This window comes from Saimiri boliviensis, chromosome 12 (assembly GCF_048565385.1).
Source record: "Saimiri boliviensis isolate mSaiBol1 chromosome 12, mSaiBol1.pri, whole genome shotgun sequence".
Lineage (NCBI taxonomy): Eukaryota > Metazoa > Chordata > Mammalia > Primates > Cebidae > Saimiri > Saimiri boliviensis.
Window position 1 is genome coordinate 9,421,108 of NC_133460.1, and position 26,704 is coordinate 9,447,811.

Genomic DNA, 26,704 nt, shown 5'->3' on the forward strand with positions numbered 1-26,704 from the left:
CTCCCTGCGTCCCGCCCTGGCACAGGGACCACGAGGGCAGCTGTGACTACAGGCCCGTGCGGTGCCCCAACAACCCCAGCTGCCCCCCACTGCTCAAGATGAACCTGGAAGCCCACCTCAAGGAGTGCGAGCACATCAAGTGTCCCCACTCCAAGTATGGGTGAGTGGGGGGCAGGCAGGGTCCCTCCACAAGGTCCCGGGGAGGTGGGTCGGAGCCGGGGCCACACCGGGGTCTGTCATTCTCCAAGAGGCCCAGGAGCCCAGCAGGGGCCCAAGCCCCAGGAAACAGGGGGAGCTGAGGGCGTCCGGGAAGGCAGGCATGGATGCTCCCACAGCCAGCCCAGCAGGGTCGGATTTGAGCAAATGCTGGGGTTGAGAGCTTTGGAGAGGGACGGGGGGTGGGAGGAGAGGCAGGGGCCCAGTTCTTGAGGGCAGGGAGGGAGCACCCCTTGAAGAGCTCTGCGGGGGTGGTGAGATAGGACCTCGCTTGTGAAGCAGCCCGGGGGTGGTTGGGTGTGGAGGAGAGGCAGGAAGGCAGGTGTGGGTGGGGGCCTCTGGACCTGGGGTGCAGCGGCCACAGGGCTGGAGCACTCGAAGGGGATTCTCGGGGATGGGGAGGCATTGGTAGGGCCGAGAGGCAGGCAGGCGGTCAGCTTTCCTATCCCTGCAGGTGCACGTTCATTGGGAACCAGGACACTTACGAGACCCACCTGGAGACTTGCCGCTTCGAGGGCCTGAAGGAGTTTCTGCAGCAGACGGACGACCGCTTCCACGAGATGCACGTGGCGCTGGCTCAGAAGGACCAGGAGATTGCCTTCCTGCGCTCCATGCTGGGCAAGCTCTCAGAGAAGATTGACCAGCTGGAGAAAAGCCTGGAGCTCAAGTTTGGTAAGGGTGGGCACCGGGGCAGGTGGGGGCCTGGCCACTGCCCTGGGCACCAGTGACACCCCCTCTGCTCCTGCTACTCAGATGTCCTGGACGAAAACCAGAGCAAGCTCAGTGAGGACCTCATGGAGTTCCGGCGGGATGCGTCCATGTTGAACGTGAGTGGGAGGGGCTTCAGGCGCTGGATTGTGTGACCCCTGGAGGCTGGTAGCCCCAGCAGGAAGGCTTCCCCTAGCCTTGGGCCCACTAGTCAGGATCAGGGGTCTGAGTGTGACAGGGGCTGCTACTGCCCCTGCCCACCACTGACACAGAGCAGCAGGGACAGAGGGGCTGCACTGGACCCGCAGCAGCCCCGCCCACCTGCCCTCTGCCTTGCAGGATGAGCTGTCCCACATCAACGCGAGGCTGAACATGGGCATCCTAGGCTGTAAGTATGGGCCTGCCGTGGCTCCCACCCACCCTCCCCGAGGCCCCCACCACGTCCTCACCAGCTGCTCCCATCTCTGCAGCCTATGATCCTCAGCAGATCTTCAAGTGCAAAGGGACCTTTGTGGGCCACCAGGGCCCTGTGTGGTGTCTCTGTGTCTATTCCATGGGTGACCTGCTCTTCAGCGGCTCCTCTGACAAGACCATCAAGGTGGGTAGGGTCCTACCTCAAATCTCTGCAGCCTGGCCAGGCTGGGTACTGCTGCATACCTGGCACTGCCAGCCTGCCTATCTATGGGTGGGACCTTCTCCTGGGCGGGCTTTCTCCCATGGTGGGGATCCTTCTTTCCCAAGGGCAGGGCTCCCTGACTCATTCCTGCCATGCTGCCCTTTGGCACTGGACTGACCTTCCTAGGACCCACTGTGGCCCTGGTCTCTGCAGGTGTGGGACACATGTACCACCTACAAATGCCAGAAGACACTGGAGGGCCATGATGGCATCGTGCTGGCTCTCTGCATCCAAGGGTGAGTCCAGGCATGTGTGTGACCAGTGACCCTCAGGACAGGAGACAGTGCTGCCACCCCAAGGGCCATGAGCCTCGAGCTGGAGCCTGTGTAGCTATGTGTGTGCCCCACCTGTAGGGCGCCCTCCCCCCAAAGCAGTGCTGGCTCCCTGGGTAGTAGTGTGTGGGCCCCTGTGTGGCCTGCACCATCTCCAAAGTGGTGTGTTCCAATACCTGGATGAACGCAGCCAGTCTCCCAGCAGAGCCTTGCCCTGGCCCGGTGCACCCTGGGCAACCAGACAATGGGTGGGACCTTAGGGGGCGAAGGCAGGAAGGAGCTGAGCTGTCCTCGGCCTGCAGCCAGAGCCTGGGCACAGGGACCGCGGAGCACCTACCTCAGCCACCTTTTTGCCTCCAGGGTGGCCTGTCTGCTTCCTGCCTCCTGCCTCACATCATGAGGCTTTTCGGGAATGAGCAAGTGTGTGTGTGTGAGACGCTCTCAGGAGGCGGCAGCTTGGCTGCCAGCACCCGGTTCCGGGACTGACTCCGTGCTAATGGGCGGGTAATTACCTCCCGGCTCGCTGTCAGATGCTTTCCAGGCAGGCATCAGGGGCTAGCCCACTCCTCCCAAGGTTCCCACGTGGAGACTGGAAACAGGCTGGGGCTTAGGGACACAGTAGTGGCCTTGGCCCTGGGCCATGCTGCTGGTTCCTGATGGTTGGCACGAAACTCGGGCCTGGCCAGAGCGGCGTCAGCAGGGACACAGCTTCTCCCACCTTGATGCGTTGTCTCTGCTTCCCCAGGTGCAAACTCTACAGTGGCTCTGCAGACTGCACCATCATTGTGAGTGGGGCCTGCAGGCAGGGGAGGTGGGAGGCGGCCCCGGCCTGTCCAGTATGTGGGTGCCCCAGGGACCTGTTTCTTCCCATCTGGGCTCTGGGCTCCAGACTCCAGGTGGCAGGGCTTGCTGCCCTGAGCCCTTTTGGCCTCCCACAATCAGGTGTGGGACATCCAGAACCTACAGAAGGTGAACACCATCCGCGCCCACGACAACCCGGTGTGCACGCTGGTCTCCTCGCACAACATGCTCTTCAGCGGTTCCCTGAAGGCCATAAAGGTATGGGCAGAGGGTGTGCCCCCATGTGCGGGTCACTGAGGCGTCCCTTGCTCGCCCGGCCCACAATCCCTGCAATCCCCGCAGGTCTGGGACATTGTGGGCACTGAGCTGAAGCTGAAGAAGGAGCTCACAGGCCTCAACCACTGGGTGCGGGCCCTGGTGGCTGCCCAGAGCTACCTGTACAGTGGCTCCTACCAGACAATCAAGGTGAGCCTGAGCACACCTGGTGGCCACAGGGCCTTGGCCCCAGCCGGCACTTCTCAGGCCAGCACCCAGGGCTCAATCTGCCCTGTTCCTAACTTTGCACACACCCTGGCTGGGCGGGTGGACTGCCCAGCGGTGCTGAAGCTCTGGGGGTGCAGAGGCCCTGGTGATGAGGCACCTGGCTTGGAACCAAGTGGCCCACAATTCCTCATAGATCTGGGACATTCGAACCCTTGACTGCATCCATGTCCTGCAGACGTCTGGCGGCAGCGTCTATTCCATTGCTGTGACAAATCACCACATTGTCTGTGGCACCTACGAGAACCTCATCCACGTAAGGCCTGGGTGCAGGGCCAGACTCTGGCCTCATCTCCCCCACCTTGCCCAGTGTCTTTAACCCACCTGTGCCCACTCCTCCCAGGTGTGGGACATTGAGTCCAAGGAGCAGGTGCGGACCCTCACGGGCCACGTGGGCACGGTGTATGCCCTGGCGGTCATCTCGACGCCAGACCAGACCAAAGTCTTCAGTGCATCCTACGACCGGTCCCTCAGGGTGTGTGCTGGCCCGGTGGTGGTGGGAGGCTCAGAAGGCAGGCGTCCAGGCTCTGGCGGGCCCTCACATCCCATGTGCCCCCAGGTCTGGAGCATGGACAACATGATCTGCACACAGACCCTGCTGCGTCACCAGGGCAGCGTCACTGCGCTGGCTGTGTCCCGAGGCCGGCTCTTCTCAGGGGCTGTGGATAGCACTGTGAAGGTCCGTGCCCGAGGCTTGGGTCATTCAAAGGGGCTTGGAGGGATTGAGCAGGGGAGAGGAGGGGAGGAGCTGGCAGCCCCAGCATGAGGTGGTGGAGGGCAGGTATGTTGTGTCAGGTGTGGCTGGGGCAGGGTGGCCGGCCACAGGACACCCTGGTGAAGCAGCCCTTTCCCTACAGGTTTGGACTTGCTAACAGGATCCAGGCCAGGCCATGGCTTCCATTGGACTGGCCCTGGACCTTTCTGAGCCAGGCTGGCCACATGGGGTGGTTTCTGGGTTTCCGCCTGCCCAGTGGGCACAGGTGGACAGGCTCTGGCAGCCAGGTAGTGCCCTCCTGCCCCATGCTCGGCGATCCTCCCTCTACTCGGCACTGTCCTCACTGCTGCCAGGACAGAGCCCAGCCCCTCTCTCTGGGTGCCAGGTACGACACTTGCCCGGGCTCACCCTCCATCCCCACCCTAGATGGAGCAAGGGCCTTTTTACTCACCTTTTCTACTGTTTTTAGACTGTGTGTAGATTTGATTACTTCCTGGTTGAAATAAACACTCCACAGACTGTGGCTGTGAGCGGGGACACCTCCTCAGGACAAGGGGGTGTGAGTGGCCTTGAGGTCGGTGTGCACAGGCTGCCATGAGTTGGGGGCATGGGGCAGTTTCCTTCGGCCCATTCCAGGGCCTCCCCTTCCTGGTAGGAAGCAGCTCGTCACACCCAGGCTGCTGGCCTCCAGTCCCACCTCCCCCAACACATGCACCACCAAAAAGAGCCAGGCATCTCTATTTCCTGCTGTTTATTGACAGCCAATGGCAGCGCCTTGCCCAGACCTCCCCTACCCTCCTGCTAAAGCCCAGCCTGGGCTGCCCACTGAGGAGAGGCCCTGGGGGACAGCTGGGCACTTCCCTCGAAGGGAAGCACCGGTTAAGACAGCGGAAGGGGCCCTGGACACCCGGCCACCACCTCCGCCGGCCACCTCCACCCGCCCCACACCACAATCGCTGGTTTTCCGCATTTAAAAAATTTTTTTAAGAAACATCAAAGTTGTGCCCAACACTTGTGGATCAGCAAACACGATAAAGGAGACCAGTCAGTACTTCTTGGATGAGGCAGGGGAGGAAGAGAGAGGAAAAGGGAGGGCGAGAATGACCACACGACACAGCCTTGGACCATGAGCAGAAGCGTCCATGTGAACGCTGGCAGGGTGGACGGGCTGCCTGTGCAGGCCCTGGGGAGGAGGCAGGCACATCCTCAGATGAGCTGCAAGCCCATAGCCTGGCCTGCTCTGCGCCCTGCTTTCATGTGGCCACTACGCTGACATTCCCATGTTCACCACACCCACCCGCGCCACAGGACACAGCCACGCCAAGAGGACATGGCCGTCGCGAGCAAGGCACATCCTCGAGTTGTTCGGGCGCAGAGAACTTAGGAGAGAAGCTCGGGGGAGCCCCTGGCAGAGCACCTGCCTCCCAGCCCCAGCCTTTCACCTGTGCTAGGGGCCCGGGGCCTCCACTCTGACCAGAGAGAGGGAAAGGCTGGCAGGCAGACGGCTTGGGCCTCTTAACAGCTTTTGTCCGGAGCTAGACTTGTGTCCTTTCACTTGGTAAATTGTTTTCTATAGAATCAATAATATTTCTTTCTTTAAATATATATTTGTTAAAGTTATACCTTTTTGTTTCTCTGGGGAAATCTGCCTCAGCTCATTCCCAATAAATTAATACTCTTGATAGCTTATATTCTGGGGGTGCGGTGGGGCAGGGGAGCCCTGACCCTGGTCCCCTGTCCCTTGTGCTGCGCCCGAGCGGCTGGCCGGGCGTCCCAATGGGCAGTTCTGTGCTGGGCCTGGGCCTGTGCGCTGCCCCGTCCCTGGTCCCGAGGCGCCCTCCCCTCCCGCGTGGGCAGGAGGCCCAGCAGGTATTGCACGGGAAGCAGCAGGTGGGGCGGGCCTGCGGGCGCGGGGTCTGCCCAGAGCCCTTGGAGCCCCCGGCCATGCAGTCCTCGGTGGGCGCCCCGGCCCAGGACCAGGGGCTGGAGTTGTGCTTGTGCGGGGCCCTGCCCAGCCGTTCGCGCCGCACCCAGACGCGCCCATCCTGAGGTATAGGTCAGTGTGTGGGAAGGGCCCGGGCGGCGCAGACGGGCCCGGCGAGGCGGCGCTCACTCCAGCATGGCGTCCAGCTGGTCGGCCAGGTCATCGAACATGCTGCCGATGTCGTCCAGGATGCTGCCGGTGCTCTTCGCCGCCGCCGAGGCGCTGCAGGGTGCGGCGCGCAGGGCGTGAGCAGGCGGAGGCGGGCCACGCCCATCTCGACTAGCCCCGCCCCCCGCCCCCAGGTCCCGCCCAACACCTACCGCGGACCCTGCCCATCCTCCTGCCGGATCTTTTCCTCTACTGCTTGCAGCGCCGCCGCCAGGCAAGCGCTCGTCTCCTCCAGCTTCTGCCGGGCGCTGTCGCCGGGCGAGGCGCCTTCTGGCGCGGCAGGGGGCGCAGCGGCAGCTGCGGCGGCGGCGCGCGGGGGCTTGGCGGGCACGTGCAGCGCAGGAGCGCCGGGGGACGGGGGCTTGGCGGGGCTGGCAGCCAGCGAGGGTGGCGTGCTGGGCGGCTTGGCGAGGGCGGCAGGTGACTGGCGCGCGGGCGAGGGCGCGGGCGAAGGGCCGGCGCTGCCCGAAGGCAGCACCGAGGCTGCCTTGGCGGGCTTGGGCGCTGTGGGTGGCGGCGGCGGCTTGGGAGACACGGGCGGCGGCGTGCCGTGGGCACGCTTCACCTCTGCGGGGAGGACCACGCTGGCACAAGCCCCGCCGCCGCGCCCCCTGCCCCGGCCTGCTCGCGGACCAGGAAGGACCCTGCTCAGCTTGCCCCCAGCCCTGGACACACTCCCACCCCACCATCAACTCCAGGAAAAGAAAATCCCCTCAGACCACCGAGTAGGGAGGTGGGACAGGGTCCTGCCGCCCCCTCACCCCACCGTGGCTGGTCGCATACGCCTACCTGGGCTGCCAGGGCCTGGCAGCGGCACCTTCTTGGAGGTGGGTGTGGGTGAGCCCTGGATCTTGGGCACGGGCTGCGTCAGAACGGGCTTGGGAGAGACAGGCGGCTTGGCTGGCTTCCGGGCTTCGCCCTCCGGCGGGGGCAGCGGGGGTAGGTGCACCAGGTCGGTGGGCGGGGGTTCAGCAGGCGGGGGCGGTGGGGGCAGCTCCGGAGGCCCAGCCTGCTCTGAGGCCGGTCGGCGGCGCACGGTGCCAGTGCCATTCTGGTACACGGACAGTGGCGGTGGTGGCTCCGGCCCGGCCTCCCGCTCCTTGGCTTTGGGCCGGCGCTTGACCGTGTCAGACTCAGTCAGGATGAACCTGACGTTTTCCTGCTGGTTCTGCTTGGCCCGGATGCGCCTCTTGAGTGTGGCGCTGGCCTCCACCCTGGCCAAGGGCGGGCCCTCGACACCCACTTCGCCCTTGGAGGGACCCCGAGGCCGCTGCCGGCCAGTGCCATCCTCCACAATGGGGCCTGTGTCTGCCGACTCCCCAGGCCCCCGGCGGGCAGTGGCTAGAAGTCCAGTGACTGGCCCGCTGAGTGTGCGGCGCCGGTTCACCACCTCGCCGCCGGGCCCAATGGCCTCTTTGTGCTTCACTGAGGCCAGCACCGTGGCCACCCGGCCCGGCTCTGGGCTGGCAGGGCGGGGAGTGGGGTGGCCCTCGGGAGGCCTTCGGGCAGCCCGGCCCCCACCGCCAATGGAGGACAGCTCCAGCATGGCAGCGATGCTCTTCACGCTGCCGGCACTGCCCGTGTCCACACTGCCAGCCAGATCACTGGCCCGCCGGCACTGTGCCCGGACCCCCAGCAGGCCATCCTCAGGCTCGGCGTCTGGCACTGGCTCATCCACCAGATTGGCACTGGCCAGGGCCGAGCTGGAGCGCTTGGGTGGGGGTGGCGGGGGCCCCTTCTTTCGAGGGCGCACCGCAAAGGACTGGCTGCGGTTGACGTTCTTGTCGGCGCCCGCGGGCGCCCTCACCGAGTGGCTGCGGCCCACACGCCGCTGGACTGTGGCGTAGGGGCCCGCAGCAGCAGGCACCAGCAGCTCGTCCCGCTCAGGCTCGCTGTCGGAGGCCGCGTAGCGATTCAGACTGTGGGCTCGCTTCTTGGGCCGCCCCGGCTCCGCATCGGCTTCGGGGGGCAGGCACAGTGTAGGCACAGCCGTCGGCACAGGTGGGGGCGCAGGCCCTGGGGCTGCCTGCCCCGCCTCGCCCTCCACAGGCTGGGGCAGCACGTAGGCAAAGCCACGGTGTGTGGGTGACTGAGGCAGGGAGCGGGGTGACATGGGGCGCTCTGTTGGCGGCAGCAGCTGTGGGGTGGGCTTCACCTTGGCCGTAGCTGGGGCTGGACCATGAGGTCCCCCAGGGGCCTGGGGAGAGCCTGGCCGGGTTTTGGTGGGCGTCTGAGGGGGCGTGAAGTGGCTGGTACCTGGTGGGAGGACCTGCCGGGGCTTGCCAGGCACAGGGGGCACGCTAGCCCTCTTGATGCTGTGACCATGACGGCCTGGCCGGGCCTCCTTGGGTGGAGTGCCAGGGGCTGAGCCCTCATCCAGCAGGTACTCCTGGCTTCGAGACATGGGACTGCTGGGCCCAGGGGGCCCGTCGCCCAGTAGCTCCTGTGAGCTGCTCATGTGCCGTGCCCGGCCACCCAGGCTGGGTTCCTGCCGTGTGGTGGCCCTTGGGGTAGGTGGCAGGTGGCTGGAGGGCTTGTCGGCGGTGGTCCCCACCTCAGCCGGGCCAGTCATGGCAGCCTGCAGCTCGTCACTGAGCTCACTGTCCTGGAAGGTGGTCATCTTAGGGGACTGGCAGTCGGCCGGTGCAGGCTCAGGTGGGGGTGGAGACTCGATGGCCATCACTTCAAGTGACTGGGGTGCCTTCCGGCGCAGGGGGCCCCCCTCATACTTGGCGTATTCAGCCTTCTGCAGTTCTGCCAGCTTCCTAACAGCCAGCATCAGCTTCTTTTGGTGTCCTGAGTGGGGCGCAGGGAGCAGGTCAGGTGGACCAGGAGGTAGAGGAGCAGAGGCTGGGCTACCGGCTCAGCTGGGGGCTGGGGCTGGGGCTGGGGCTGGGGCTGGAGCTAAGGCTGGAGCTGGGGCTGCACTGGGGCTAGGGTCTGGGCTGGAGCCTCACCCAGCTTGGTAATGCCAATCTCCTGCAGGTCCTCCCAGGTGATGTCGGTGATGAAATCTATGTTCTCGTAGCCATTGTCCACCAGCACCTTGTAGTACTGGGCTAGGCCAATCATGGACAGCCACACGGCCAGGTTAGCCTACGGAGTAGAGACAGACGGGGCCACCTGGGCTGGTTGCCTGCACCCTGCCCACCTACTTGGAGCTGGAAGAGGAGGGGACACTGGGCCCCTGGGGCACAAACAGACAGAAGGACAAACGGATAGCCCAAGGCGTTGGCACCAGAAACGTAGGCAGAGCCTCGGCTCAGACACTAGGCATTGCGTGCCACACAGCGAACACACGTGCTCACACACGGCTGACTACACACACACGACTGACTGCATCCACAGAACACCCTTGTCATGGCAGGGTGAAAGAAGGTACTTTCCCACCTGGCCAGGCAGCCACAGGCACAGCACCATGAGGAGACACACCCCAGAGTCGTGGACACAGACGCACAGGGCCACACCTGGTACAGGAACACACACACGCCCTGCATGCTGCACTCCCAGCCACACATGGGAACCAGCACCCCATCCCACGTCATACGCTGACCTCTCACTGTTTTCCCACCTGCATCAGATGCACGGCCACACACAGCCACAACACACACACGTGCCAACACGCACAGCAGTCTGCACCAACAAACACCGATCACTCTCCGAGTGGCGTCCAGGCATCCACGCTCCCAGCTGGAATTCACTCATGCACCTGCTCTTGGCGCACATAGCCACCCTGGGTGCACGGCAAGGCCTGTGGGACCAGGACGTGACCCCCAGCAGGACCACTGAGCCACCAGCTGAGTGGGGCAAGGTAGGGTGAGTGCAGACCCGCCTGCCAGGTGGCTTTTGACAGCCACCGATCACCTCTCCCACTGGGAACCCAGAGTTCAGTGTGAGGCCCAGAGAGTCCGCTTCAGGTTGGACTAGGCCTGGGCCCACCTTCTACAGGCCCAGAACCCATCCCACCGCACACACACTTCCGCTAATGACCACACCTGCCATGGCGCGTGCAGGTTATCACTGGAAACGGGGGTGTCGGCTGTTGGTGAGGGCCACCCGTGCGGTGGAGCATGTGTGCACGAAGGCAGCTGGTGGACGCCTGCAGGGTGTTCTGTGGGTCGGCACATGCCTGGGTGCGTGTGAGCACAGGCCATAAGCGTGGTCCCCTGCAGTCTGCATGTGAGTGGCAATGCTTGGAGGCACGGTGGCTGGGGGGTCCCTGTGTGACAGTCTGCATGTGGAGGGAGTGCTGGTGACAGCATGGACATGGGGAGGGGACTCCCTTGACTTCAGGGTCCCTTAGCTCCAATGGCCCCTGGGCAGCATCACCTCACCCCTGCCCCAGTGACAAAACAGGGGCCACCCAGGAGGCTCCCTGCTTGCAGGACATCCTCCATGTTCCTCTCCCTCAAGCCCCTGAGGGCGGGTGGGGGCTATGGCCTGGGAGGCAGGCTCTCTGTCTGCCCGTCCTGGGCCCAGCCCCTGGGGTGCGGGTGGCCTTACGGGTTTGTGCTCAGGCAGCCAGTCGGGGATGCTTAGGCCGCTGATCTCTGCCGCGATCTTCTTCCGGTGGCCCGGCTTGGTGACACCAATGGCCGTGAGGTCCTAAGCAGAGGGGAGGCTTGTCAGCTGGGGGCTGCGCCCATCCGTGGGACATAGCTGGCGCAGGCAGTGTGTGGAAAGCTCACCTCGGGGGTCATGCGGCTGATGGTGGGCAGGTCGTAGCCAGCACTGATGAAGTTGGGGGCATAGAGCTGCAGCTGGAACGCGGTGAGCCACTGGCCCACGGCCTCGGCGCTCTGGAAGACACAAGGCACCCGCTGCAGCTCGCCCACCTGGCCGTGCCCTGCCACCACAGCGCCTCCTTCTCTGCTTGGCCGGCGAGCCATGCAGCCGTTGAGTCCGCTGTCCGCTGCTCCAGCTGCAGCAGGCCCTGGCAAGCCTGGCCCGTGAACGATCCTCAGTCCGCGGTCCCTGAGGCACCTCCTGGAACATCCTCCACCCTTCTGCCTTCGTCTTGGATCTCCACCGGGGTGGGGGCTGCTGTCCGCCACACGCCTCCCTGACTGTCCCCTGCTCCTGCACCAGGGACGCCCCGTGCCATCTTGGGGAGGCAGGTGGTGTGGCCCCAGAGGAGGGAACTCTGGGAAAGGGGCCTGGGGCTGCACTGGAAGGTGGGCTCTGTGGCCACAGGTAGGGGCGCCTTGTCTCCACCGTGCAGAACTCGGCCAGCAGCTTATGCCTCCGCCACACACGGGTGCACTCACACACCACACACTGTGTCCATGTATGCACCGCGCCATTTCATACCCAGCCCTCCACCTGTACACAGACACTTGTGTGCAGCTCGCAGCCACACCATCACACACGCACCCCGCACACACACACATGCACACACACAGAGGCACAGGTTGGCCCACACACACAGCGTGCACAATGACGACACCTGTACACACGGGCAGACACACACACGACACACAGACAGAGGAAAGGGTCTGGCCTGGCAATGCCCCCAACCCTGCCACAGCCAGGCCAGGCAAGCCATGTAGGTGCCCATCTGCCTGACCGCCTCTCCCTGGAGCCCATGCTGGGAGCCCCCCAAGCCCTGTACCTTGCCCTCTGATGCTGGCTCTAGCTTCTTGGGCGGCTGCTCCCCATAGACCTGTCCAGCGTGGGCCACTGGAGGCTGGGACCGGGCCGCACCTGGGGATGAGAGTGGGTGGGGGACAAGGGCTGTCAGGCTGCTTCTCTGCCAGGCTGTGAGGCAGCATCCTTGCTCTTACCTGCAGAGCCTTCCGGAGGCTTGATGGGGCTGTCCCCCGGGCTGGACTCGGAGACGGACTTCTGGGAAAGCACCGTTGCCAGGAGCTGCAACCCAGAAACACCAGCTTGCCTGCCCGCTCCCAGCCCAGTCACCCTGGCCCTGGCCACCACCCCACCTACCTTGACACCCTCGGATCCCGCATGCAGGGCATGGCTCCCGCTGCCCCGGCTGCCAGCCACGCCACTCACGCTGCCGCTTCGTTCCCCACCTGCCAGCGCGAGGGGGCAGGATGAGGCCGGTGCTGGCCCCTGCCTGGCCCCATGGTGGTGCCTTGAGGAAGTCCTGCCACCTCTGCCCTTCGGGGACCCGGCCTACCTGCAAAAGGCTTCCTCAGCACCCAGATCTCCTCTGGGGGTGCAGAGGGTCCCGATGAGCTGCCTCCCTGGGGCAGGCTTGGTTCAGTGCCTGCTCGGGGACCTGTGGGCCGAGCACAGCCTCCTGAGTCCTAGGCTAGCGTGGGTGGCTGCTGACACAGAGGGGAGGTGGGACAGAGGCCAAGCGGCCACACTGGGGGGTCCTCTCTGCCCACTGTTGTCCCCAGGGAGCTCAGCAGCCCTTGGAAGACCCCTCCTACCCCAGACATTTAGAGCAGAAGAGGGGCAGAGGCAGCCCAGCCCAGGCATTGTGCCGGTGGCCCTGGAGTCCTACAGGCAGGTGGGCTGGAGACTGCTGGACAGTGTCAATGTCTCTGTGCTGGGGACCAGGGGGCAGACAAGGAGCCCCTGCACAAGCTGGAGCCAAGACTCCCACTCAGGAGCTAGATGGCCATGGTGGGGGCTGGCCCTGCCTGTCAACCTCCATGTCCTCCATTAGAAATAAACTGGTCCCAGGCTGGGCGCGGTGGCTCACGCCTGTAATCCCAGCACTTTGGGAGGCCGAGGCGGGTGGATCACGAGGTCAAGAGGTCAAGATCATCCTGGTCAACATGGTGAAACCCCTCTCTACTAAAAATACAAAAAATTAGCTGGGCATGGTGGTGCGTGCCTGTAATCCCAGCTACTCGGGAGGCTGAGGCAGGAGAATTGCCTGAACCCAGGAGGCGGAGGTTGCGGTGAGCCGAGATCGCGCCATTGCACTCCAGCCTGGGTAACAAGAGCAAAACTCCACCTCAAAAATAAATAAATAAATAAATAAATAAATAAACTGGTCCCTTGGGGCCGCCACATGGGGCTTCACAGCCTGGGCCCCTGGTGGCCTGGTCCCTCTCCTCAGCCTCCTGTTTCTCAGATGTGCCAAGCTCTTGCCTGCCTCTGCCTTGGTTTTTTCTTTTTTCCTCATCAAGAGCAGACGCTTGAGTGCCTTTTTGTCATTATTATTTTAAGACAGGATCTAGCTCTCTTACTCAGGCTGGCACAGTCTTGGCTCACTGAAGCCCTGGGTCACTGGTTGGTAAATGTCCCTCTATGTTTACTTTGCTGTCCCTGCCCCTTCCCACGCCAGGGCAAGCTCTTTGGGAGCTGGGTCCCCATCTGCCCTGGTGGCCAGTTCAGAACCAGAATGTGGTGGCACGAGGGGCTTGGCGGAACACATGAAAGAACAAGTGTGGGAATGGACAAAGAGACAGGCACCCAGAGGCTCCCCACTCAACCACACCACGGCGTCCAGAACCCCAGCCCTGCTAGACCCTCACGCCTTCAGCACACTCGTGGCTTCCAGCCCCCAAGCCCAGACTGCTAGGTTCCCGCCTGCCCCTCCAGGGCAGGGTGGGACTTGCCTGCTCGCTTGACAATGGCCTCGCCCAGGGAGGACGGGAAGTAGCCCACCCGGTCATTGCCCGTCCGGTTGTCATGGATACAGCCCTTCCATCGGCCATCCGGATGCTGCTCGAGGACCTGGCCAGTAAGGTGAGGAGCGCTCAGGGAGATGTCCCCTTATCTCAGTGCCTCCTGTGCAGGGCCCCCCAGTTGCAGCGGGAGGGTGTTCTGAGGTGCGCATGCCCAAGTCCTGCCCCCTCCCTGCCGAGACGGCCCCTGGGGCCATGCTCACAGTGATGATGTCCCCGGCCTTCACGTTGAGGCTGGTCAGGTCGTAATTGTTGCAATAATCCTTGGTCGCCCGGACCTGCAGGGCTGCCGAGGCCTCTGGGGATACAGGAGGGGGCCCCCCAAGTCCTGCAGACTGATCTGGCCCAGCTCGAGCCCCAGCCCCTGCTCCTCTGCCCTGCCCGGGCCCACCTCGCAACAGCTGCTTGATCTCCCTGCTGGCCTGGGACGTGGTGAACTGGTGCACGATGTCCAGGGCTGTCTGGCTGTAGGTGTTCCTCACGTGGGCATTGATCCCGCTCTGCACACGTGAGACGTGAGGCCCTGTCAGGAGCCCCCACAGCCCACCGGGCCCAGCGCCCCTGGCCCCCAGACTCACATCCAGCAGCAGCCGCACCACCTCCGTCTTCCCGCAGAGTGCAGCTTCGTGCAAGGCGGTGCCGGACTTGGTCTGGCGGTTAATGTCGATGCCAGCTTGGAGGAGGAGCCTGGCAGGAAGGCGAAGCGGACAGGCGGAACTTTCTAGCAGGAAGCCAGCGCCAGCACCTCCACCCCCAAACCAGGCCTCCATTTCCAGGTGCCCCAGCGGTCCGCTAGGGGGCTGAGGACTGTCCAGCCCTGCCCCATGTCTCTGACATACACTGAGTGCGGAGCACTTTTTCTTTTCACTTCTCTTTTTTTTTTTTCCAAGACAGGATTTGGTTCTTCTCACCCAGGCTAGAGTGTAATGGTGCGATCTCAGCTCACTGCAACCTCCACCTCCTGGGTTCAAGCGATTCTCCAGCCTTAACCTCCAGAGTAGCTGGGATTACAGGTGCCTGCCACCATATGCAGCTAATTTTTTGTATTTTTAGTAAAGATGGGGTTTCATTATGTTGGCCAGATTGGTCTTTAATTTCTGACCACCTGATCCAACCTCCTCAGTCTCTCAAAGTGCTGGGATTATAGGCGTGAGCCACTGTGTCCGGCCTGCTTTTTCTAAGACAGGGTCTCTGTCACCCAGGCTGGAGTGCAATGATGCAATCATGGCTTACTGCAGCCTCAAACTCCTGGCCTCAAGCAATCCTCCTGCCTCTGCCTCCAGAATATCTGGGATTACAGGCACGTGCAACTGTTCCTAGCTCTTTTATTCTGTTTTGCTTTTATTTTTTGTAAAGACCAGGTTTTGCCATGTTGCCCAGGCTGGTCTCTAACTCCCGGGCTCAAGCAAGCCTTCTGCATTGGCTTCCCAAAATGCTGGAATTGCAGACATTTTGAACCACCGCTCTCAGCCCACTTTTTAAGAAAGTAGAGATGAGGCCGGGCACAGTGGCTAACACCTATAATCCCAGCACTTTGGAAGGTTGAGGTGGGTGGATCACAAGGTCAGGAGATTGAGACCATCCTGGCTAACATGGTGAAACCCCATCTCTACTGAAAATATGAAAATTAGCTGGTCGTGGTGGTGCGTACCTGTAATCCCAGACACTCAGGAGGCTGAGGCAGGAGAATCGCTTGAACCTAGGAGGCAGAGGTTGCAGTAAACTGAGATCACACCACTGTACTCCAGCCTGGTGACAGAACAAGATGCTGTCTCAAATTAAAAAAAAAAAAAATTAGAAACGGGGTCTCTCTGTCACCTAGGCTGGAGTGTAGTAGTGTAATCCATTCACTGCAGCCTCAACCTCATGGGCTCAAGTGATTCTCCTGCCTCAGCTTCCCAAGGGGGTCTACAGGTGTGTGCCACCACAACCAGCTAATTTTTCTGTGTTTTTTTTTTTTTTTTTTTTTGAGACAGAGTTTCGCTCGTTACCCAGGCTGGAGTGCGATGGCGCGATCTCGGCTCACCGCAACCTCCGCCTCCTGGGTTCAGGCAATTCTCCTGCCTCAGCCTCCTGAGTAGTTGGGATTACAGGCACGCGCCACCATGCCCAGCTAATTTTTTGTATTTTTAGTAGAGACGGGGTTTCACCATGTTGACCAGGATGGTCTCGATCTCTTGACCTCGTGATCCACCCGCCTCGGCCTCCCAAAGTGCTGGGATTACAGGCTTGAGCCACCGTGCCGGCTTTTTTCTGTGTTTTGTAGCGATAGGATCTTGACATGTTGTTGCCTAGGCTGGTCTTGAAGTTCTGGCCTCAAGCAATCCTGCCAAAGTGCTGGGATTACAAGTGTGAGCCACCGTGCCCAGCCCACAGTGAGTGCTGTTGAAGGACCCTCCCAGTGCTAAGACTTCTCAGCTGCTATCTTGTTTGACGCTAGTGTAGGTGCTGCTGTGAGCCCCACTTTATGGATGGGAAACTGAGACTCAGAGTTCAGTACCTCGAGTGCACCAAGGGGCAGCAGGGCCCGGAAAGCGCAAGCAGAAGCCCCCTCCCCAGCCCCTCTGGCTCATCCTGTACATGAGCGCTGGAGGCCATGCCAGAGGCTCGACCATGGACCTGGGACCCTGCATATTCCCACCCTATCCCCAAGCCAGAAGCCACTGCCCTGAGTCCCAGGCTGCTACTGAACTCCAGGGACCCTGAGGCGGAGGCCCTCCCTGCCACTGGCTCTACCTGATGATGTCGATGTGGCCGTTCTTGGCTGCGAGGTGCAGAGGGCTGGTGCCGTTGGGGTCAGTGGCGTCCCCCGGCCGGGGCTCTAGCAGCGCCGCACACATGTTACTGCTGAGGAGCAGCTGGACCACCTTGAAGGAGGGGTCAGGGTAGAAGGGCCCTGGTGTGGGGCTCCCCAGCTCCACCCCACAGGGCTCCATGGAGGACTCACCCCAACACGGCCGAACTCGCAGGCCAGGTCCAAGGGTGTCTTCCCCGAGTTATCTACCATGCATGGGTTGGACTGGTGCTGCAGCAGCATCTCAGACTGGAGGCCAAGGGTGCAATCAGGCCCTCGCATCCTCAGCCTGCAAATCCTCAGCCCTGCAAAACCTTGGCCCTGGGCATCCTCAGCCCAGGCATCCTCAGCTCCGGGCATCTTCAGCCCAGGCATCCTCGGCCCCGGGCGTCCTCAGCCCGGGCATCCTCAGCCCAGGCATCCTCAGCCCCGGGCATCTTCAGCTCCGGGCATCCTCAGCCTGCGAATCCTCAGCCCCGCACACCCTCAGCCCCGGGCATCCTCAGCCCGGGCATCCTCAGCTCCAGGCATCCTCAGCCCGGGGCATCTTCAGCTCTGGGCATCCTCAGCCCCGGGCATCCTCAGCCTGTGAATCCTCAGCCCCGCACACCCTCAGCCCCGGGCATCCTCAGCCCAGGCATCTTCAGCCCCGGGCATTCTCAGCCTGCAAATCCTCAGCCCCGCACACCCTCAGCCCTGGCATCCTCAGCTCCGGGCATCCTCGGCCCCGGGCATCTTCAGCTCTGGGCATCCTCAGCCCCGGGCATCTTCAGCCCCGGGCATCCTCAGGCTATGCTGCCCCCACCTCCGCCCCCACTCAGGCCTCAGCCCGGGCATCCTCAGCTCTGGGCATCCTTGGCCCCGGGCATCTTCAGCTCTGGGCATCCTCAGCCCCGGGCATCCTCAGGCTATGCTGCCCCCACCTCCGCCCCCACTCAGGCCTCACCACATCATAGTGACCATGCTGGGCTGCCAGGTGCAGGGGGATGTGGCCCTCATCGGATGGGATGTTCACAGCAGAGCCTGCCTTCAACACCAGCTTCATGGGCTCCTTCCGGCCCTGCCAGGCTGCATAGTGCAGTGGCCGCATGCCTGGGGGGTGAGGGGATACTGGCAGCCAGCCCCTGACACCAAGCCCACCCTGGGGGTGGGAAAGTGCTGGGAGCTGACCCCTGAACCCAGGTCTACCCCTGGTGGGGGATGCTGGAAGCCAAACCCTGGCCCTAAACCCAGTGCTGGGAGGGTGGGGGTGCTGGGAGCTGACCACTGACCGCAAGACCAACCCTGGGGCATAGAGGGTGGTGGGAGCTGACCCCCAACCCAAGCCCAGCGCTGGGTGATGGAAGGCTGCTGTGGGCTGACCCCTGACTCCAAACCCAATACGGGGGTGGTAGGGGAATGCTGGGACCTGACCACTGACCCCAAGCCCACCCCTGGCCTCCAGGACCCTGATCCCACAAGGACATGCCTGAACTTAGACAGAGACTCTGGGCTGAGAACTCACCCAAGAATCCACACAGGCCCTGGGGAGCCCCCCCACTGCCTCTGCCCCTGTCCCCGCCCGAGGCCCTAGGTCAGTCTTGCCTTTGTTGTCCTTGATGTCCACAGCGGCCTGGGCCTCCAGCAGCAGGCTGATCAATTCTGTGTTGCCATTCAGGGCCGCGTGGTGCAGAGCCGAGAAGCTGGCGCAGGCAGAGGACACATAGAGCAGAGGCTCCAGCACCCATCCCTCCCCAGGAGCCACCCTCCCATGCAGGCAGGCACTGTCCGGCTCATAACTCACCCATCGGGGTCCTGGAAGTTGACATTGATCTTCTTGGTGGAGCCCAGGAGCTCTGGGGATGGAAGGAGACTTGGTGAGGGGAGTCTGTGCCAGCCCCTCCAGGCAGCCCAAGGGCAGGGAGAGGGTGCCAGCTATCTCCCTGGCAGGCACAACTCTGCTGGGCTCTCAGTCTGCAGACACTCGTCCACTCCCACACTCACACCTTCAGCTCTGCCCCGCAACCAAGTGCCAGCCGATTGGGCCTTGGTGTCCCATTGTCCTGAGATGTGGGGGTTCACAGTACTAAGGCCTCTGGCCTGGGGTCCTTGTTCCCACCTGGGGACAGTAGGCAAGGCCGTGCACCCACACAGGCACACACATGTGCACGCGCACCCCTCCCTCGGGACGCTGGCTGAGCACCTGCCAATGGTGGGAGGGAGAGAGCCGGCCCAATCTGTCTCTCAGAAGGATCCAGATGGGGCCGGGGGTGGCCAGGGAGGCTGGAACACCCGGAAATGGGGGTATCTCTGGGGGAGGATCTGCGTCTCCACCATGCAGCACCCCCACTGCCAGCCCTGGGCCACAGCCAGTGTGGATGAGCAGAAGGGGGAGGCGGGCGAGTGGGCTGGCACCTCTAAGTGACCTCACGAGAACGGCCGCCTCCTCCCCGGTGGGGCTAGGAGCACCTGAGGCCAGAGGGGCCCACGCCCTCCCTTCAGGGCCCCAGCATCCTCCTGGGTGCCCCCAACCTGATCTCTCCCAGCCAGCTACTAGAGGAGGGAAGCCCACCAATGACCTCCCAGTGGGCTCCAGTCCAAGCAGACGGGCCAAACCCCCGCCTATCTGGGCTGTGGTTATATAACCCATTTGTGGGTCAGTCACTCTGAGAGGGGAGCTGGCAGGACAGAGGCCCCTTTGTCCAGGCCTAGGACGGGGGGCGGGTGCTGAGGGCAGGAGAGTTGAGGGAGTCGAGGCACAGGGCTGGCTGCAGGGCTTGCACAGTGAGCCACAGCAGCCCCGGCTGCCCTGGCCTTGGTCTCAGCCACTGGACACAGAGTGTGAGTCTCCTGATGACCCACAAGGTTGAACAAGGGAGCCAGACAGCTATGAATTCAAATCTCTGCTCTGCCACTCACCAGCCTGTGGCCTTGGCTGTTGGTGCCTTCCCTGAGCTGGAGCAGTGGGTGCTAACAGGGCCTCCTGGAGGCATGAGAGTATTTCCAGACATAAAGCTTGCAGGGCCTGGCACAAGTCAGGTCTTGGTGTGTGGCGATTACTAGTATTAGCCGTACAGGGATCCCACCCCCACCTCTCTCCAGCCAGGGGTTTCTCCTGGCAAGCAAAGGGGTCCCAGCCTCGCTGGCCCCTCCTCCTCTGTTCAGACACTGCTGGCACTGGTGTCCCTCTTGGTTAGTGGCAATGCCATCCTGACCATGGCCCAGGCCAAAACCTTGGAGCCAGCCCTGGGGCCTTTCCTGTGCACCTGTAGCTTGTCTGTCAGCTCTGCCTTCCAGACACCCCCAGAGCACACTTGAAACCCTAGCCCATCTCCCCATGGCCACTGTCACTGCCCTGGCCCAGGCCAGCATCTCTGGCAGGATTCGTCCCATCCCCTCCTCAGTGGTGTCACTAAGATCCTCCTGCATCCCTTGGTCTAACCTCCACACCCACTGCATGTTTCCCTGGAAAAACATGAGTCAGCCTCTGTGCAGTGGCTCACGCCTGTAATCTCAGCACTTTAGAAGGCTGAGGCAGGAGGATCACTTGTGGCCAGGAGTTCAAGACGAGCCTGACCAACATAGAAAGACTTTGTTTCTACAAAAAATAAAAGAAACAAAATTAGCCAGGCATGGAGATGTGTGCCTGTGGTCCCCACTACTTGGGAGGCTGAGGTGGGAGGATCACTTGAGCCGGAGAGGTTAAGGCTGCAGTGAGCCATGACTGCACTACTGCATTCCAGCCTGGGCAACAGAGCAAGATCCTATCTCAAAAAAAAAAGAGACCAGGTACTTTGGTTCATGCCTGTAATCCTGGCACTTTGGGAGGCTGAGGTGGGTGGATCATGAGGTCAGGAGTTCGAGACCAGCCTGACCAACATGGTGAAACCCTGTATCTAGTAAAAATTTTAAAAATTAGCCAGGCGTGGTGGCACGTGCCTGTAGTCCCAGCTGCCCTGGAGGCTGTGGCAGGATAATCGCTTGAACCTGGGAGGAGGTTGCAGTGAGCTGACATCATGCCATTGCACTGCAGCCTGGGCAGCAGAGCAAGATCCTGTCACAAAAAAAAAAAAAAAAAAAAAAAAAAAAAAAAAAAAGAGGCCAGGCACTTTGGTTCATGCCTGTAATCCTAGCACTTTGGGAGGCTGAGGTGGGTGGATCGTGAGGTCAGGAGTTCGAGACCAGACTGACCAACATGGTGAAACCCTGTCTCTAGTAAAAATTTTAAAAATTAGCCAGGCGTGGTGGCACATGCCTGTAGTCCCAGCTGCTCCAGAGGCTGTGGCAGGATAATCGCTTGAACCTGGGAGGAGGTTGCAGTAAACTGACATCATGCCACTGTGCTCCAGCCTAGGCAGCAGAGCCAGATTCTATCTCAAAAAAAGAAAAAAAAAAAAAAAAAGAGATTGAGAACACGGGTCAAGATCCTCCCACCCCTCTCCTGAAGACCCCCTCCCTGGCAGCACCGGTCTCACTGGGAGGGGAGGCTGAGACTGGACAGTGACCATGCCAGAAGGGGAAGCTGGGATTGGACAATGGCTGTGTGTGAGGGGCTGCTGTTTTGCTCTTAGCTCGCATTACTTCCATCACTCCTGCTGCAGCTACATAGGCCTCCAGACCCCTCAACCTACAGGCCGCCCTGTGGCAGGGCCTTTGCACATGCTCTGTGCGCATGCGCGGCTCCTCTTCCTAGTTCTTCCCACGGCCCTCCTCACCTTGTGCGCATGTGCAACTCCTTGTCTCTGTTATCCCCGTGGCCTTCCTCACCCTGTGTGCCTGTGCGGCTCCTCTTCCCTAGTTATCCCCCGGCCTCTCACCCTGTGCGCATGTGCAGCCTCCCTCACCCTATGCGCATGTGCGGTTCTTCTTTCCTTGGTACCCCCACCGCCTCCCTCACCCTATGCGCATGTGCAGTTCTTCTTTCCTTGGTACCCCCACCGCCTCCCTCACCCTATGCACATGTGTGGACTCCTCCACCCTAGTTACCCCCACGGCCTCCCTGACGTTTTTCAGGTCTTTACCCACAGGTCACTCACTCAGTATGCTCTGCCCATCTGAAGTGAACACTGCCCGCCTCGCAGCTACTGTGCCTGACTCGGTGGCCCTCATCACCACCTAACACGTCAACGTCTTTCCGCTCTTGCTTTTACCCATCTCCATCACTCAATTACAAGCACCAAGGGGACAAAGGCCCTCATCTGTTCTGCTCACTGCAGAATCCTCGGTTGCTAAAACGATGCCCTGTGCAGACAAGGTACTCAGTTAGCTGGGGACTGGACTGATCTCCTGGTCACCCACATGCTGCCTGCCCACCTCTGTGGCTTCATGGGTGTGTGGCCTATGCTTGGTTCAGAAGGGCCCCCACACCTGGGGATGCTCCCCTGTCACCATCTTGCAATTCTTTTTCTTTTTTTGGGAGACAAGAGTTTCATTCCTTTTACCCACGCTGGAGTGCAACAGCCTGATCTCGACTCACCACAGCTTCTACCTCCCGGGTTCAAGTGATTCTCCTGCCTCAGCCTCCCAAGTAGCTGGGATTACGGGCATGCACCACCACACCTGGCTAATTCTGTATTTTGAGTAGAGACGGGATTTCTCCAAGTTGGTCAGCCTGGTCTCGAACTCCTGACCTCAGGTGATCTGCTTGCCTCGGACTTCCAAAGTGCTGGGATTACAAGCATGAGCTACCGCGACGGGCCTGAAATTCTTATTTTTTGAGCAAAGGGCCCTGCGTTTTCATTTTGCATGAGGACCTGGGAATTATGTTGCCGGGCTGTCATTGTCTCTTGCCCATCAGCTGAAGGGAGTACAGATGTCACTGTCCCAGGCATCTCTGCCAGGGCCACACTCAGGAGGTTCTCCCCCTGGAATGCTGACCCCGCTCTTTTGCTCCAGGGCAGCCAGCCCTCAGCATGTCCCCAGGACTGCCCAAGCCTGGCCCTGTCCTCACTTCCCCAGCTAAGGCAGCCAGAGAGCTCAGTGTGGAACCCACCTTCTCACCCAGCCACATCACACCTGCAGAGGCTGAAATCTCAAAGGGGCTGGAGGTCAAACCCAGAAAGTGACAGATGCTGGTGGGGGAGGGGAGTCTCCCTCAGGAAGGGGAGCACCCCCACGTGAGGAGGGGTACATGACTAAAGCCATCTCATCCCTCTCCCCACCTATGGTCTCCTCAAGAGGGAAAACAGCTGAAATTGGATGGGGGCAGCTTGAGGTCTTGGGACATGCTAACCCCAATTCCTTTAGGGGAAAGTGGGTACCCAAGAAGGTTCCAGAACTGAGAAGGGCCTGGGGCTGGGGGCTGTTTCACCTGAAAACAGGTTCTCTGGATGAAGCAGAAGCAGAGCATGGCTAGAGGGGGTTAGGGCCAGGATGACAGTCCAGGAGCCCCCTCCCTCTCCAAGAGGTCCCTAAGCCCTGTAACTCTATGACAGTAAAACCTTCGCCCCCAGGCCAGGTGCAGTGGCTCACGTCTGTAATCCCAGCACTTTGGGAGAAGGAGGCAGGCAGATTACGAGGTCAGGAGTTTGAGACCAGTCTGGGCAATACAGTAAAACCCTGTCTCTAATAAAAATATAAAAATTAGCCAGGCATGGTGGCATGTGCCTGTAGTCCCAGCTACTCAAAAGCTGAGGCAGAAGAATCGCTTGAACCAGGGAGATGGGAGTTTGCAGTGAGCTGAGATCGAGCCACTGTACTCCAGCCTGGGTGACAAAGCAAGACTCCGGTCTCAAACAAAAAACAAAAAACAACAACAACAAAAACCCTTAGCCATGACCAGCCCTCTCACTGCTGTCCTGAGCCTGTCCCCACCTCTGGAGTCCAATCCATACCCCAGGCTAGAAGGGAGCCATTAGTGGGCCAAGGTGAGAGGGTGGGGGGCACTGGCTCTTGGTGCTCAGGGGTGTCCTCCAGGGCATTATCAGACCTGCCTCCGTGGACAGGGGCATCTATGGATGGGGTCTGGGTCAGAGGGAAGAGTGCACCCCTCCCAGTCAGCAGGAGGCCAGCTCCTGCCCCAGCATCTCCCCCAGAGCAGGTTCCTCTTCCCCTCAAGGACAGCTGCTAAGTGTGCGTGTGCAGGCACAGGAGGCTCCCTTGAGGGTGGGGCGACTTGGGGGCTGGCTGAGCCTGGGGTGACTCTGGAGCTGGGGGATGGAGGGAAGGGGCTGGGTGCCCAGAGGGGACCCTGGAAGCAAGGCTGATGGTGACAGCCCTGGGCTCAGGGGGCCGTGGAGGACACTGCTGGACACCCCCCACCTCGTGGCCCAAACTCAGCTGTACTTTGCTGAATCAAAATACATCTTACTCCAAAGCAGGCCAGCGTTGCCATGACAACCGAGCTAATTCATGGAGGGATTTCTCCTCTGATTTATTACACCCGCCCCTGTGAGTCAGAGAGCACAGACAGGGCCAGGGCAGGTGTCTCTCCTGCCCCAGAGGCCAGGCAGAACAGGCAGAGACCCAGGTGAGGGTGGGAGCCCCCACACCTCCCCAGAATGGCCACAATAGAAGGGAAGAGGAACCCCCAGAGTTGAAGCCCCCACTTCTCCTGCCCCTGGCCTGAGGCTGAGATTGTCGCTGGCATTTACTGGGCACTTACTGAATGCCTGGGCTTCAAGTGCCGAGGCTCACTGGTCTTAGGACCCCAACGTCAGGCTGACATCCCATCCTACAGATGAGGAGACTGAGGTCCACAGAGCTGGAGTTGTCTGTACCCAAGGTCATGCGACCACTAGGTGGAAGCCTTTACCTCACCTTCCCTCTCAATCCCCACACATGCTTTCCAGGCTCAGCTGAGGCTGCTTCTGCCCATAAGCTCTCCCTTGCTGAGCCCTGGGACCTGAAATCAGCTCCAGGCAGCCTGCAAGGCACCGGTACCCCCTTGCTCTTACTGCACGCAATGGACAGGAGCTGGCCAGCCAGTCAGGGGCCGCTGGCGAAGCGGATGGGGTGGGGGGTGGGGGGCGCCGGGGAGCTGTTGTCCTTCTGGGACTCTAGGTCCTCCCACCTCCCAGGAGCCAGTCCCAGTCCTTGGCATCCCCCTGGAGGAAGGGGAGGGGGACTCTCTGGCTTACAGTCTGTGGGGGTGGAGTGAGGAGGGAGGACGCCCAGACCCCACATGCCGACCTGCAGAGCCCTGCCTGTGCCCGCACAGGTGCCCTGACACACTGACACGGCTATACGTGCGCAGCCGCACACGCGGCTGGTCCACACGCCCATCCATCCATCTCCAGCGGCCCCCAGGGAGGCTACGCGCTGAGCCAGGATGAGTGCTGGGATCAGGGCTCCCAGCTCCCAGCCCTTTACCTGGGCCCCTACAGCGCAAGCTAGGGATGGCCAATGGTGGTCCCCGACTCCCTCATGGCCTCTTTTCCCAGCAGGGAAGCTGGGGGTCCCCTGGGTCTGCTGGAGCCTGCCTGAGCAGGGCCCCAAGCCCTTGCCCCCAGGCCGGCCCTGCCTGGAGTCCAGTCTGCCCTGGGCTGGGCGACCTTGGGCCTCTGCTCTTCCATCAGTAAATGGCCCCCCACCGGCCATGCCAGGGCAGCCACACCCCCAGCGTGGTCCTGCCCCCACCTTCCCTGCAAAGCGTGTTATTAAACATGGGGCGGGGAGGGGGTCTGCCAGGGACTGTCAGCTACCGGGTCGCTTCTCGCCACAGGGGCCCCCTCCCTATCTGCCCGGTGCGTTTGGCGGGGGGAGCATCCGCCTCGCCCTTTGCAGGCCCCAGCAGAGACCTCCAGCTGTCAGCCTGCAGCCTGAGAAGGGGGGGACGGAGGCAGGGAGGGAGGGATGCGAAGGCCCGCGGCCCAGGAGGAGGGTTCCGCCAGGTGCCCGCTGGGGGGCTCAGGGTGACGGCCGACGCTCCGGGCCGCCCCATCTCCAGTGCTGGGAGCAGCGGGTGGGGGGCACGGACTGAGGGTCTGGGAGCTGCTGGCCCCGCCCCGCCCCCGGGGACCCGACAGCGTCCCCTCCCCGCCTGGCGTCGGGCGGGGTAGAGGGGTTCCGCGCCGGGGAGGGGCCCCAGGGCTCCCGCCCGCGCCCCGCGCCCCCGGCACTCACTGGCTTTCCCGGGCCGCGGCCTCTGCAGCAGCCTCTGCGCGGTCCCTACGTCCTCCGCCTTCACCGCCTGCACCAGCTCCTGCTCCTTCCCCATGGCGCGGCCGGGGCCGCAGCGACGCGGCTGCGCTCGTGCGCTCGGCGCGGCTCAGAGGCGGCGGCGGCCCCGCGGCACCGGCCGCCTCCTCCGCCGCCTCCTCGCCGCCCGCCGCCCCTTCGCCCTCCTCGGGCTCCGGCTCGGGTTCGGGCTACCGGCGCGGAGGAGGCGGGGAGCGCGTCACGGGCGGGGGGCGGCCCGGGGGCGGGGGCGCGTGGCGGTCGCGGGGCGGGGGCGCGGCACCTGGCGCCGCCTCCCGGACGCCGGGGTCCGCACCCGGGCCGCCGACCTCCGTCAGCCCGCGCCGGCCGCGCGCCCGGGCCCGTGGCTCCGCCCTCCCCACGTCCGCCCCGGGACGCCCCCTCCCCACGTGCGCGCCGCGCGCTCAGGCTCGGCCTCTGCGGACGCGGGCGGTCTGGGGCGGCTAACCCGGTTGAGGACGCGGCCGCCGGGGGTGGACTGGAAGCCCCGACGCAGCGGCGGCGGCGCGGGGCTGAGCCGGGAGACGCTTCCAGAGGCTGCGGGACCTGCGGGGGAGGGTTCCGAGGCAGCGGGCGGGCGGGGACTGGGCACTGAGAGACCGAGGCGCCAGTGGCCCCGTAGCCGGCCCGCCAGGCTGTCAGGCGTTCCTGGCCCGGGGTTCCCGTGGGAGGTGTAGAGGGATTGTGAAGAGGAATCTCCCAATAATGAATTCGGTGTCAGGGAACCCGCACCCCCAACCCCCAAGCATCCTCCTGCTGCTCTCCGCAAATAATGCGGGCGCCAGAGCTTCCCCCAGCCTCAGTCCGAAGCCGGACCTCAGAGTGGTCCCCACCCCCACCACGGAGGGAGCTCAACTCCCCACTCCTGGCACCGACTGGGGGTCGCCTCCATCTCCACCCCTACGAGACTGGAACCTCCCGCGGGCACCAACCTGCCCCCGGCCTGCGCCTGCCCACTCTCCAGCCTGCAGCCCAGGCAGGCTGGTCCGGCTTCATGGGTGCTGGAGGCCCCGACTTGTCACCCTCTGAGCTGCCTGAAGGCTTGGGCCACCCTGCGTCTCAGGCCCCCTCCCATCGGGCCTGCAGCATTCTAGAGGCAGATCAGT

General features: G+C 62.4%; 2 protein-coding genes across 8 annotated transcripts in view; one reads left to right on the forward strand and one right to left on the reverse strand.

Annotated features, from left to right (window-relative positions):
- The window catches only part of TRAF7 (TNF receptor associated factor 7), a 19,849-nt gene extending 14,316 nt beyond the window's left edge, over positions 1-5,533 (forward strand). For all 4 annotated transcript variants that reach the window (XM_010339067.3, XM_003928403.4, XM_074381753.1 and 1 more), the window contains 13 exons: positions 26-160; positions 671-888; positions 970-1,043; positions 1,264-1,312; positions 1,395-1,522; positions 1,754-1,836; positions 2,618-2,657; positions 2,815-2,931; positions 3,016-3,138; positions 3,350-3,469; positions 3,557-3,688; positions 3,773-3,892; positions 4,071-5,533. In XM_010339067.3, the coding sequence (XP_010337369.1) occupies positions 26-160; positions 671-888; positions 970-1,043; positions 1,264-1,312; positions 1,395-1,522; positions 1,754-1,836; positions 2,618-2,657; positions 2,815-2,931; positions 3,016-3,138; positions 3,350-3,469; positions 3,557-3,688; positions 3,773-3,892; positions 4,071-4,085 (1,354 nt within the window). In that variant the 3' untranslated portion in view covers positions 4,086-5,533. The remainder of the gene's footprint in view (positions 1-25; positions 161-670; positions 889-969; positions 1,044-1,263; positions 1,313-1,394; positions 1,523-1,753; positions 1,837-2,617; positions 2,658-2,814; positions 2,932-3,015; positions 3,139-3,349; positions 3,470-3,556; positions 3,689-3,772; positions 3,893-4,070) is intronic.
- CASKIN1 (CASK interacting protein 1) lies at positions 4,889-25,952 on the reverse strand. 4 transcript variants are annotated; one of them, XM_039478128.2, is made up of 20 exons: positions 25,524-25,949; positions 18,265-18,316; positions 18,066-18,163; positions 17,428-17,573; positions 16,635-16,730; positions 16,424-16,554; positions 14,266-14,374; positions 14,079-14,187; positions 13,891-13,985; positions 13,619-13,736; positions 12,220-12,321; positions 12,024-12,112; positions 11,864-11,948; positions 11,692-11,783; positions 10,769-10,879; positions 10,584-10,685; positions 9,038-9,176; positions 6,870-8,876; positions 6,233-6,647; positions 4,889-6,134 (listed from the first exon to the last, which is right to left on the reverse strand). In XM_039478128.2, the coding sequence occupies exons 1-20, from the start codon at positions 25,615-25,617 to the stop codon at positions 6,038-6,040; spliced, it is 4,287 nt and encodes a 1,428-aa protein (XP_039334062.2). In that variant the 5' UTR covers positions 25,618-25,949; the 3' UTR covers positions 4,889-6,037. The 4 variants fall into 4 exon arrangements, with proteins under 4 accessions (XP_039334062.2, XP_074237850.1, XP_074237851.1 ...); XM_074381749.1 differs by having other exon boundaries at positions 5,962-6,134; positions 13,891-14,187; positions 25,524-25,951; XM_074381750.1 differs by lacking the exon at positions 12,220-12,321 and having other exon boundaries at positions 5,962-6,134; positions 13,891-14,187; positions 25,524-25,952.
- Between the last annotated feature and the right edge of the window lie 752 nt (positions 25,953-26,704).